Source organism: Sorex fumeus, unplaced genomic scaffold, assembly GCF_029834395.1.
Source record: "Sorex fumeus unplaced genomic scaffold, SorFum_2.1 ptg000098l, whole genome shotgun sequence".
Lineage (NCBI taxonomy): Eukaryota > Metazoa > Chordata > Mammalia > Eulipotyphla > Soricidae > Sorex > Sorex fumeus.
The window spans coordinates 87,031,092-87,043,396 of record NW_026606155.1 but is presented as its reverse complement, the minus strand read 5'-3'; the positions used below and the strand labels follow the sequence as shown (position 1 = coordinate 87,043,396).

At 38.8% G+C, this 12,305-nt stretch overlaps 1 protein-coding gene across 1 annotated transcript in view; it reads left to right on the top strand.

The window, feature by feature from the left end:
• UBR1 (ubiquitin protein ligase E3 component n-recognin 1) overlaps positions 1-12,305 on the top strand; it is a 160,881-nt gene that overhangs the window by 72,325 nt on the left and 76,251 nt on the right. Inside the window, exons 15-20 of the mRNA XM_056133371.1 lie at positions 2,543-2,723; positions 4,511-4,572; positions 4,836-4,946; positions 6,052-6,117; positions 6,772-6,873; positions 7,140-7,203. Coding sequence (XP_055989346.1) covers positions 2,543-2,723; positions 4,511-4,572; positions 4,836-4,946; positions 6,052-6,117; positions 6,772-6,873; positions 7,140-7,203 — 586 coding nt within the window. The remainder of the gene's footprint in view (positions 1-2,542; positions 2,724-4,510; positions 4,573-4,835; positions 4,947-6,051; positions 6,118-6,771; positions 6,874-7,139; positions 7,204-12,305) is intronic.

The following is a 12,305-nucleotide window of genomic DNA, read 5'->3' as shown; positions in this document are numbered from 1 at the left end:
CCTTATTCTAAATTTATATTATGATCTTAACTTAATTTTCATTGCTTTTTCCCCTTACTTAAAGGACATTTTGTTTTTAGTTTTTGTTTCATTATTTTATTTGAAACACTGTGATTATAGTACTGTTAATGATAGAATTTCATGCTATAGCATTCCAGCATCACACCCTCCACTAGAGTACCTTGGGTTTATTCTTATCTGCTTTTCTTCCCTGTTATTTTGTGACAATAGGGGTCACACATGCTTTGTTGCAGCATCCACATACTTGACTGTGGTGCTTTGCTGGGGATCAAACATTCTAATTATAGTGCAATGTGGTTCTCAGATATGTGCTTGCTGAAGATTGCACCCCTGGCCTTGGTGCTTGACATCTTTAGTCATAGTGCTCATCAGGAGTTGCACATTTTAATTTTTTTTTTCCTTCTGTGGGTCACACCTGGCGATGCTCAAGGGTTACTCCTGACTCATGCACTCAGGAATTTCTCCTGGCGGTGCTCAGGGGACCATATGGGATGCTGGGAATCGAACTCGGGTCAGCCATGTTGGCTGCATGCAAGGCAGGCGCCCTACCTGCTGTGCTATTGCTCCAGCCCCAAGTTGCACATTTTAATTATGCTCACCCATACCTAGCTTTGGTTTACCAAAGATTATACATTATGTTGCAGCATCCAGGCTTCCACACAGAAATACCAGGACATGCTTAGTGCATATAGATGGCACAAGGGATTGAAATCATGGTCTCACATTTGTAGGTTAGGTGTGCCTTTTGCCACTGAGACATCCCCTAAGCCCAGGATTCATTTTTTTTTCCCCCTTGTGGGGAGGCAATGCTCAGGACTTGCTCCTGGCTATCCACTCAAGAATTATTCTCAGCATTTCTCGGGGAGCCATATGGGACACCAGGGATTAAAACCAGTTTGACCTTGTGCTAGACAAATGCCCTACTCTTTTATACCCTGATTTCTTTCACCCTAATTGAGACCTATATCAACTTACATTTAGAATTTGTTGCTTTATTCCTATCAGTTTTCTTGTTTCCTAATATTCTTTCCAATCTGAAGAGTGATACCTGTTAGTTATTTTATTTATTTTTTTCATTTTTAAGTTTGGAGCCATACCCACCAGTGCTCAGGGCTTACTCCTGGCTTTGTACTCAAGAATTACTCCTGTTAGGGGTTGGGCAGCCATATGAGTTGCTGGGGATTGAACTCAGGTGGATCTTGTGCAAGACAGTATTCTGCCCACTGTACTATCTCTCCAGTCCCTTCATTAGTTATTCTTGATCTAATATGTTGTCTGCATTATTATACTTCATATGCAATCACTGTATTTATATTTTGATAACAAGTCCATCTGGGTTTATTCCTTTCATTTATCTAGTTTTAGTTCCTTTCGACTATCTAAAAAAAAGTGTTTTTCATTATTTTTTGTCTTGTTTATTCTGTATCTCTGCTGACAGTATCAACTTCTCATCTTTTCCCCATATTTAAATTCTGCATATTCCTTTTAAGGTGTGGAAGCACATTTGGCAGTGTTGAGCAGCTGCTCCTGGCTACCAGTGCTTGAGGGTTAATCCTGAAAGTCCTTAGGAGACCATGAGGTGCTAGAGAGCAATTGAACCCAGCCCTCCTGCAGGCAGACTCTATCTCCAGTCTCCACATTCCCCATCTTATTTTAGAACATCTCTAATTTCTTGCTATCCTGAATTGTTGAATTGCTTTTACAACCTGATATTTTATTTTTTGTTTTTTAAAATTTTTATGTTTTTAATTGAATCACAGACACACAGTTGCAAAGCTGTTCATGATTGGATTTCAGTCATGTTCCCCAACATCCATCCCTTCATCAGTGTACATTTCCCACTAACACAAAATGTGATATTTGGTGGTACACCCAACCTTAACTTAGGAACTACTTCCAGCTTGGCATTCATGGGCTATTCCTGATAGTTCTCAAGCAGACATACAGTACTGGGAATCAAACTTAGAATTCCTCCATGCAAAGCATGTGTTCCAGCTTTTTGAGCCACCTGCCCTGGCTTCTCTATGGTTTTTTTTTTTTACTTTAGTTAGGCAGTTACTTTGTATCATTTTACAATGTGGTTAGGGAGGGTCTGTGTCTTTTGACATTTCCTGTTGGTTTACAGATTCTTTGGAAGTAACTCTAGTAATAGCACTGTCCTCCCATTGTTCATTGATTTGCTCCACTGGTCGCAGTAACTTCTCCATTGTGAGACTTGTTGTTACTGTGTTTGGCATATCAAATATGTCATGGGTAGCTTTCCAGGCTTTGCCGAGCGGGCAAGATACTCTTGGCAGCTTGCCGGCAAGCTCTCCGAGAGGGGCAAAGGAATCAAACCGAGGTCTGCCAGGTCGGCTGCGTGCAAGGCAAATGCCCTACCCAGTGTGTTATCGCTCCAGCCCACTCTAGTAATACATAGAACAATTTTGTGCTCATACTCTCATGTTTAGTAAGCATTAATTGAACGTTGTGGTAAAGCAAATAACTTGTCAGTCTCTTTACTTTTATATTTTCCTTTTAGGAAGAACTCTTACTAGTGGCTTATAAAGAATGTCATAAGGCTGTGATGAGATGCAGTTCACATTTTGCATCTAGTAATAAGACAATTGTACAATTATGTGGTCATACTTTAGAAACTAAGTCCTACAGAGTATCTGAGGATCTTGTAAGCATACATCTACCACTTTCTAGGACTCTTGCAGGTGAGTGTTTTTTGGGTTTTTTTGTGTTTTTTTTTTTGTATGTTCCAGTTTTCTATCTATTCAGATTGTAGACATTTCTGTTTTTATTCTATGCTCAGTATGTACTGACATACCAATATTGGGTACTGTAATTCTGTTCTGTCAATGTTACTGTCCTTTAAAGCTATTGTCAAAACATCTCTAAGATTGCTTGTTTACATAGGCTTCTTGTTAATCTGGGACAACTAATACATCATCTAGTATGAGTGTAAGGACTAGCTTATCATCTTCCCATATTTAGATAAAGTTTTAAAATCTTACTGTTTTTTAATATTCTTCTCTGCCTAATTTTACAGGTAAGTTATGTCACTGTTTATTTTTATCACTAAACAAAAGAAATTATAGATCTTATTGAAGTAATATTTAGTTCATAATATTAGGTAGCATGTAGTTATGTAATTTAAAAAAGTAGGGTTACATCAGGTAGTACTCATGGGAAACTTCTGGTGCAGTGCTCAGAGGACCAGGCAATGCCAGGGATCAAATCTCAGCCTCCTGCATCCAGAGCATGGGCTCCAGCTCTTTAAGCTATTCTTTGGTCTTATATTTCACTTTTTATTGTGGTAAAATAAGAGCATTTTAAGTGTGTAGGTCACTAACATTAGGTCCTATACAAAAACAATCACCAACATCCATCTACAGAATACTTTTCATTTTCCCAAACTAAAATGCTATACTCATTCAATATAATTTTCCCTCCCTGATTTTCCCAGCAACCATTTTTTTCTTTTATTTTCTCTCTCTCAATCACTTTATTTTTTATTATTTATTTATTTATTTTTTGGCTTTTTGGGTCACACCTGGCGATGGCACAGGGGTTACTCCTGGCTCTGCACTCAGGAATTACTCCTAGCAGTAGCTCAGGGGACCATATGGAATGTTGGGAATTGAACCCGGGTCGTCCGCGTACAAGGCAAACGCCTTACCCGCTGTGCTATTGCTCCAACCCCTCTCTCAATGACTGTAACTACTCTAGGCATTTTATAAAAGTGAACTCATAGGGGCTGGTGAGATATACAGTGGTTAATGTACTTCCCTTGGCACACGGCCAACCCAGATTCAATTTTGGCACCACAGCTGGTTCATCAAAAACTGCCAGATCAATCCTTGAGCACAACATCAGAAACAAGCCCTAAGCACTGTCAACTCTGGCCTCAAAGTATAACAACAAAAAAGGAAATCATACACTTATCTTTTTATAACTGTTATAATTGGCTTAATTCACTCAGTACTCTCAGTGCTCGTCTATGTTACAGCCTATGTCAGTTTCTTTCTTTTTATTTTGGCCATACCCAGTGATTCAAGGGATTACTACTGGCTTAGCATTCAGGGATCACTGCTGGAGAGCATGGGGTACCATATGGGATGCCAGGTATTGAACCTTCGTTGGTTGCATGCACGGCAAGTGCTCTTCCTGCTGTACTATCACTCTGGCACCATCTTTTAAAAAACTGAATAATATGCATATAGCCAACCATGGTTCAGTCCTTGCACTGCATTTGGTTCCCTGCACATTGCTAGGAGTGATCCTGGGTACATAAACAGAAATAAGCCCAGTGCTGGGTGTAGCCCAAAAACCAAAAGGAAGGAAAAGAAAAATAAAAGTAGTCTATATTTTAGGATGTCTTTTCTATACTTATTAAGTGTATATTCAAGTCAAAAGATTTTGAAACTTAATGAGTTACCTGGGAGGCAGAATGACTGGTTTTAATGGCTTTCTCGTTCTTCTTTCTTTTTTTAACCTTTAGGACTTCATGTACGTTTAAGCAGGCTGGGTGCAGTTTCGAGGTTGCATGAATTTGTACCTTTTGTAAGTGACGCTATTAAGTGTTTATTTGCATAGGTTCCATTTCTAGACATCTCTTGGTTGATGAATGGGGCTAAAAGTGATATTTTGAACACTGCCTAAATAATTCTCTGTTTACATCTTATGTAGCACATTGGAATCTTAATAACAGCTAGTTCAAGGCTTTCCGTTTTAAAGATTAGGAAACTGAGTATATATAGTGCCATAACTTTGAGACACATTCAAGCCCTCTGAGAAATAATAAAATTGACTTTACTCTGTTTCAGGAGGACTTCCAAGTAGAGGTACTAGTGGAATACCCTTTGCGTTGTTTAGTATTAGTTGCTCAAGTTGTTGCTGAGATGTGGCGGAGAAATGGACTCTCTCTCATTAGCCAGGTATGGCAAGGCCCAGTAATTCATATTTGTGATTGTATTCTCAATCTGACTTTTTTTTCTTTTATATCAGTTACCTTGTGTCCCTCAATGAGTAGTTGTCTGTTTTCTTGTATAATTTCAGAAAAGAAGGGTCTAGGAAGTATATACACATCTTCTTTTATACTATTGAATAAAAAAATATAAAGTACTATCATAAACCTGTTCGTTAACATGTTTGAAGATAACCTTATTTGTGGACCTATAGTCTTCCCACTCATAAATTAAAAAGCCATCATATAACTTCCCTTCTGCTTTAGAGCAGATAAGGAGAGCTGATTTTCTAAAGGTTGGAAAAAAAACTTGTATGGATACCACTTGGGAGATAAATGGTGATATGTTTGACTGTAGAATCTACAATAATTGATTTACTTTTATTTAATCAATGTTTTAAACTTAGGTGCAGTTCCTTTATTACGTATGTTTAGAGTAATACATTTAAACTTTAAAATTTCTTATATCTCTAAAATCACACACATGTATACAGCATGCATCAATAACTCCAAAATGTTTTCATGTCATATTTCTTTTGTGTTTTGGTTTATTTTTGTTTGGGGGTCACATACAGCAGTACTTAGGGCTTACTCCTGGCCCTGTACTTAAAGATCACTCCTCATGGCCTTGAGGGACCATATAGGATAACGGGGAACCTGGATTATCTGTACAAGACAAAAAACCCCACTGCTCTAGCTCCAGCATATTTCTTTTAAATATAACATCCCTATTGATTTGTAGAAAAGCAACTTACTTTTTGCCACTAAGGAGCTCTTGGAATTTCTTTTTTTCTTTTTGGAGGGGTGAGGGAGGAGAGCTTGGGCCACACCTGGCTATGGTCAGGAATTACTCCTGGCTTTATACTTAGGAATCACTCCTGTGGTGGTTGGGGGACCATATGAGATGCCTAGGTTTGAACTCGGGTTGGTCACGTGCAAGGCAAACACCCTACCACTGTACTATTGCTCTGATCCAATTCTTGGAATTTCTAAGAGAAAGTTTTAAGAATTATTTTTATTGAAAATTTTGTTTAAAATAAAATAATTTATCATCTGTTTTTCATTCTATATTTTAGGTGTTTTATTACCAGGATGTTAAGTGTCGAGAAGAAATGTATGATAAAGATATCATCATGCTTCAGGTATCTTTAAAGTAACTTCTGATGCTTATGTCTCATTCTTCCTTCAGAGGTTCCTTATGATAGGAACATACGTTATTTTTAGTGTTGAGGCTGAGGGTAGGTAAGATAGAGAAGAGACCAGTATGACAATAATAGCTGGGAATAATCATGCTGGACAAGATCTAAGGGTTAAAAGTAGGTAAAGGGATATTCTTGATAACTTTCAGTATCAGTATTGCAAACTAACAATGCCCAAAAGGGGAGGGAGAGGGAGAAGGGGAGGAGGAAGGGGGAGAGGAGCAAAGCACCTTCCATAGTGGAGGGGTTAAGGGTGATGGGCGGAAACCTGGGAACACTGTTGCCTGGAAATGTACACTGGTGGAGGGATGGGTTTTGGAATACTGTATGACTGAAATCCAATCATGAACAGCTTTGTAAGGGTCTGTCTCACAGTGATTCAATAAAAAATAAATAAAAAAGAAGAAAGGATCCAAATAATAATGACAAAATTGTTTTGTTAAAATTTTATAGGATATTTTAGAAATGGAAGGGCAGTTTACACTGTCTTACATAATTTCACTTAATAACTTTTCTGACTATCCTACTGGTTATGTTATAAACAAAATGTTTCTTCATTTTGTACATGAAAATTGTGATACTGGATTTCTTTTGCAGATTGGTGCATCTTTAATGGATCCAAACAAGTTTTTGTTACTGATACTTCAGAGATATGAACTTGCTGATGCTTTTAATAAGACCATACCTACGAAAGACCAAGTAAGTAATATAATATTGCTTATAAACATTGCTATTAATTCCATAGAAAATTATTATTATTGTTAACAGTTTGTTATTGAGTACCTAGTATGTGCCAGGCATTTTGAACCTTATTGAATCTGATATCAAAAAAAGGAATTATTTCCCTCTTGGTCCCTGTTGATATCATATAAAGGAAACTGGACTGGTTGGGATAAAAGTATGATTCAGAAATGCTTGTTTTTTAAGTATGGGCTCTTATTAAGTACATATTTTTATTTCTGCAGGACTTGATTAAGCAGTATAATACATTAATAGAAGAAATGCTTCAAGTCCTCATCTATATTGTGGGTAAGAAAAAAAATATGGCTTATCTGTTTAAGAGATAATATTAATAAGAACTATAATTTATCACTTACTCTCCTCCTGAATTTAGCAGAACCAAAGGTGTATATGTGACTAATGTGATTAATATGTTTAAAAATTCACCTTTTAAAGTACATCTGGCTTGGGGAGATGACTCAAAGGACTGGAGTTCATCCTTTCCTTATGGGAGCCCTGATTTTTTTTCCTGGTACTACATGGTCCACTATGCAGGGTATGACTCCAAAATAATAAACAGAAGGGAAAAATAATTGAAAAGCACAGCTAGGCCTAGAGATATGATTCACTGGTAGGGCCACCAGGTTGGTCCCTTGGCACTACAAGGACCTCCAAGCCCTGCTAGGTTTGGGCCCTGGATGCAAGGATCTGATACTCTGCGTTGCATGACCTTTGCAACACCACTGAAGTAGCTTCAGGCCCCACACTCCAGTAGGTAAATGGTCCCCACCGTAACAGCAATAATAACCAAAAATGCAGCTTTAAAAATGCTATGTATAAGAGCCAGAGAGATAGTACAGTGGATAGTGCACTTGCTGAGCATACAGTTAACCTAGGTTTAATCTCTGGCACTACATAAGGTCTTACTTTATGCTGTGTATTAATAATTCATGTTAAGGATTCTAGCCACTAGGCGAATCTGAAAATATGAATTTATTTTACATGTTGTTTATCAGAAGGTTAGTTGCTGGACCAGCTGCTTGTCTCACCAGGAAGTGCGGTAAACCTTCATAGTTAAATAAGATTTAAAATTTCCAAGTGCTGGGATAGAGAAATGGTATAACTGACTGGACCACATGCTTTCCTTGTAGGGGATCTAAAGATCCAAGCCAGGAATAGTCCCTGGCACAAGTCCCTGGCACTGGGAGTGGCTTAAACAATAAATGAATAAATAAGTAAAATTTCCAAATGCTTACTCTTTCAGTTCAGAGTTTTCCAGGAGAGAAAAAAAATGGAAAAGCTTAACTGTATAAAGATTAAAGATTGTTAAGTCCATGATTTGCTTTATTAAATTGCAAAAACCTGAGGGGAATGTTTGTGTTTATTCTTACAATATGATATGATTGAATATTATTCTATGTTTTTGCTTTTTTATTTATTGCTGTGATTATTTTGCTATTATTTCATTTGCCCAAAATTTATTATTTTCTTTATTTTTATTGTACACCTTGAAATATTCAATTACAAAGTTGTTCATGACTGAATTTCAGTCAGACAATACACATTCCTCCCTTCAGCAATGCACATTTCCCGCCACCAATGTTCTTCTATGGCAGACACTTTTCTTCTTTCTCGCCCTCTTTTTATTTTCCTTTTAGGCACTATGATTTGCAGTACTCTTACTGAAAGAGTATCATGCATATCACTTTACCTCCTTTTAGTTCTCAGTTTTTGTCCAGAGCGATCATTTCTATCTATCATAGTCATAGTGGTCCCTTCTCTAACTGTCTCCCCTTCCCCCTTTGTGGCAAAACTTCCTACCATAGACCAGTCTTCTTGGCCCTTGTTTATGCTGCTTTTGAATATTATTCATTTACTATGTTTTTTGTTTTGATTTGTATCCCACAAATGAGAGCAATCATTATATGTTTTCTCCTTCTGACTCATTTCACTCAGCACTCCATGTCCGTCCATGTACAACAAATTTCATGATTTCATTTTTCCTATAGCTGTGTAGTATTTCATTGTGTAGATATACCATAATTTCTTATCCACTCATCTCTTCTTGGGCATTTGGGTTATTTCCAGATTTTGGCTTTCTGGCTCTTGTGAATAGTGCTGCAGTGAAATTAGGAGTACGCATGGTTTTTTTGCTGTGTTTTTGGACCACTAGGATATATTCCCAAGAGTGTGTTTTTTCTTCAGTGTGATTTGATTTCTAGTTAATACTGTTATACTAGTTAATACTGTTAACACACACACATATATTACACACACACATACACACACAAACACACAGACAGAGATAATTTCTGGGTTTTTTTTAATGGAAAAAATATCTTAGGGTTAAAAGTTTCTAATTTGTAAAATGTGAAGAAAAACTACATGATCTCTAAGGTTCCTTCTAGCACTAAACTGCCAGGGAATGCAATTGTTAGAGAAACACTTGTAGCCAGGGCCAGTGCAGGGGTGGGTGAACACATGACTTGTGGATGCAAAGCTGCCACTCTACTACTGGTCCTCATGCCTTCTGGAAATACCACTTCTAATTTTTTAAAAATTTGAAAATTACAAAGTGCTTAAAAATATGAAGAGTCCGTTGGAAATGATTGAACAAAAGTTATTCTTTGGCTTATTTGTAGAATTAAGAAAATCTATTAAGTATAATAGACTTATGTTTGTAATAATCCTCTTGTACCTATCATAGAACTCTGTACATATGTTACAATACTAAAAAACCAGTGCTGTTGGGACTAGAGAATAGTACAGTGGGTAGGCTCTTGCCTTGCATATGGCTCACCCAAGTTCAATACCTGGCATCCCATATGGTCCCTCAAGCACTCCTGGCAAGGACTGATTTCTGAATACAAACCCAGAAGTAACACCTGAGCATCCTCAGGTATGGCTCACAAACTTTAAAAAATAAAAACCAATGCTGATATAAGACCAACTATTAATAAACTTCTTGAGGCAATAGGAATAAAGGCTGTTGACCACTCAGGTAGCTATTTTTTTTTCTACCAGTAAATTTATTGAAATGAAAAATAAATATTTTAGAGACTACTTATCTGATAAATATTACTATTTTGTTTTTTGAAAGTATAAATAGTATCCTTTAAAAAGTGTTGTAACATTCCCACCAATTTCACTGGTTATTTTCAATCTTTTTTTATTTTTAATTTTATAAGTTAGGTCATAATAGGCTGGAGCAATAGCACAGTGGGTAGGGCGTTTGCCTTGCACGTGCTTGGCCCGGGTTTGATTCCTCTGTCCCTCTCAGAGAGCCCAGCAAGCTACCTAGAGTATCTCGCCCGCACGGCAGAGCCTGGCAAGCTCCTGGTGGTGTATTCGATATGCCAAAAACAGTAACAAGTCTCACAATGGAGACGTCACTGGTTCCTGCTCGAGCAGATCGATGAACAACAGGAGGACAGTGACAGTGACAGTTCACAATATTTGGTTACACTTAATATTCCCACCACCAATACACCTTTCCACCACCAAATTTGGGATGTTTCCATCCCAAACCCCAATTCCTGTCCCATATTTCCAATCTTTTTGATAAAAACCATTCTCACTGGTTTATATATCATCCTATTGTGATTTTGATTTGCAATATGGAAACAACCCAACTGTCTAATGACAGATGAATGGATAAAGAAGTTATATAATGGAAAACTTATGTAACCATAAGAAAAGAAGAAATCTTGCATTTCACTGCATTGTGGATGAAACTGAAGTTATGAGAAATAAGTCAGAATGAGAAGGAAACATACCAGATGATTTCCAGGTGTGACCCAAAAAGTAAAAAAAAAAAAAATTACACAACCTATTTAAAAAAAAATAACAGAGGCGAGTGCATCAGCAGCCTGATGGCACCATCAGACTCTCAGATACCCCAAAATTGCTGCTGTGCATTTGGCCAAACCCCAAAAAGTTGGGACAAAGTTTACCAAGAAAGTAAACAGCCAAAAGTTAGGTATGTGGGAGACACACCCACAAACCAACTCCAGCTCAGCTATATAATTGGAGACAAGGCCTCTCTGGTTCTTGATCGAACTGCTTAATGGCCATGATCCCAGAGGCTCAGAAATGAATCTCAGAACCCAGAGGCTTTTGGCAGAAATGTGTCCTGTTCCTCCAGTAGGTTACTGGTGCTGGGCCACTCCAGCTGGGAGTAGGTTTCATGCCTTGGCCTGTTCCCCATGGTGGCCCGGTGACTGCCATCCTCCAGAAGCCACTGGACAGTCAGGTTTGGGCCTGCAGTGACGAGACACGCAGGGCCTCACCAGATGGGGGTGGAACCGGCCCTTACCTCCCCATCCCAACAAGACCCCGAGTCGCCACCTACAAATGGCCTCTCTGGCTCCTGATCAAGCTGATTAACGGCCATGATCCCAGAGACTCAGAAACAAATCTCAAAACCCAGCAGCTTTTGGCAGAAACGCATCCGGACCACATACAAGGCGGCCACTTGCCTCAGAGCTTATTGGAAAGCCAGGTATGAGCTAGCGGTGATGGGGCAACTGCAGTCTCATGGGAAGGGGGATGGTAGTGGCTCGTCCTTCACGCCCTACCGAGGTCACAAGTTGTCCCCCATGAGCGGCTCTCCGGCACGGCCATGGCTCCAGAGGCAAAAGGACTTAGTCCAGAGCCCAGCAGCTTGCAGCAAGAAAGTGAATGGACCATGTGTTAAACTTCGGCACCATGCCTCCCCGGGAGGGAAAGGGTGTTGCTCCCTTCCGCCTTTTTCCTGCCCAGCAGCAAGGTGGCCGCCACCTCAGAGCTTATAGGAAAGCCAGGTATGAGCTGGCGGTGACGGGGCAACTGCAGTCTCATGGGAAGGGGGACGGTAGTGGCTCGTCCTTCACGCCCTACCGAGGTCACAGGTTGTCCCCCACGAGTGGCTCTTCGGCACAGCCATAACACCAGATGCACAGAAATCCAAAATTGCGCAGCCGCTATCGTGGCAGCGCGACATTATATGATTCTCATAACCAACTATAGAAAACAAATTATTTCACAATGCCTTTTCAGCAATTCTGAGTGTTGGTGGGAAATTCTAAACAATAATGGTGCATCTTTCATTGAAATAATGAATGTAATCAAAATAGAGAGAAAGTTAAGTAGAAATCATTTGCCTCACAGGCGTTGGGTGGGGGGAGGGTATATTGGGGTTCTTGGTGGTGAAAAATGAGTACTGGTGAAGGGAAAGGTGTTTGATCATTGTATGACCGAGACTTAAACCTGAAAGCATTGTAACTTTTCCCACAGTGATTCAATAAACAAATATAAGAAGAAAAAATAAAATTATGAAAAAAGAAAAGGAAGGTGCCCAATTCAATCAGCTAAAAAGTGGCTGAATAAATAGCAGTACTCCTACATTAAAAAAAATAACAGATGATCTCACT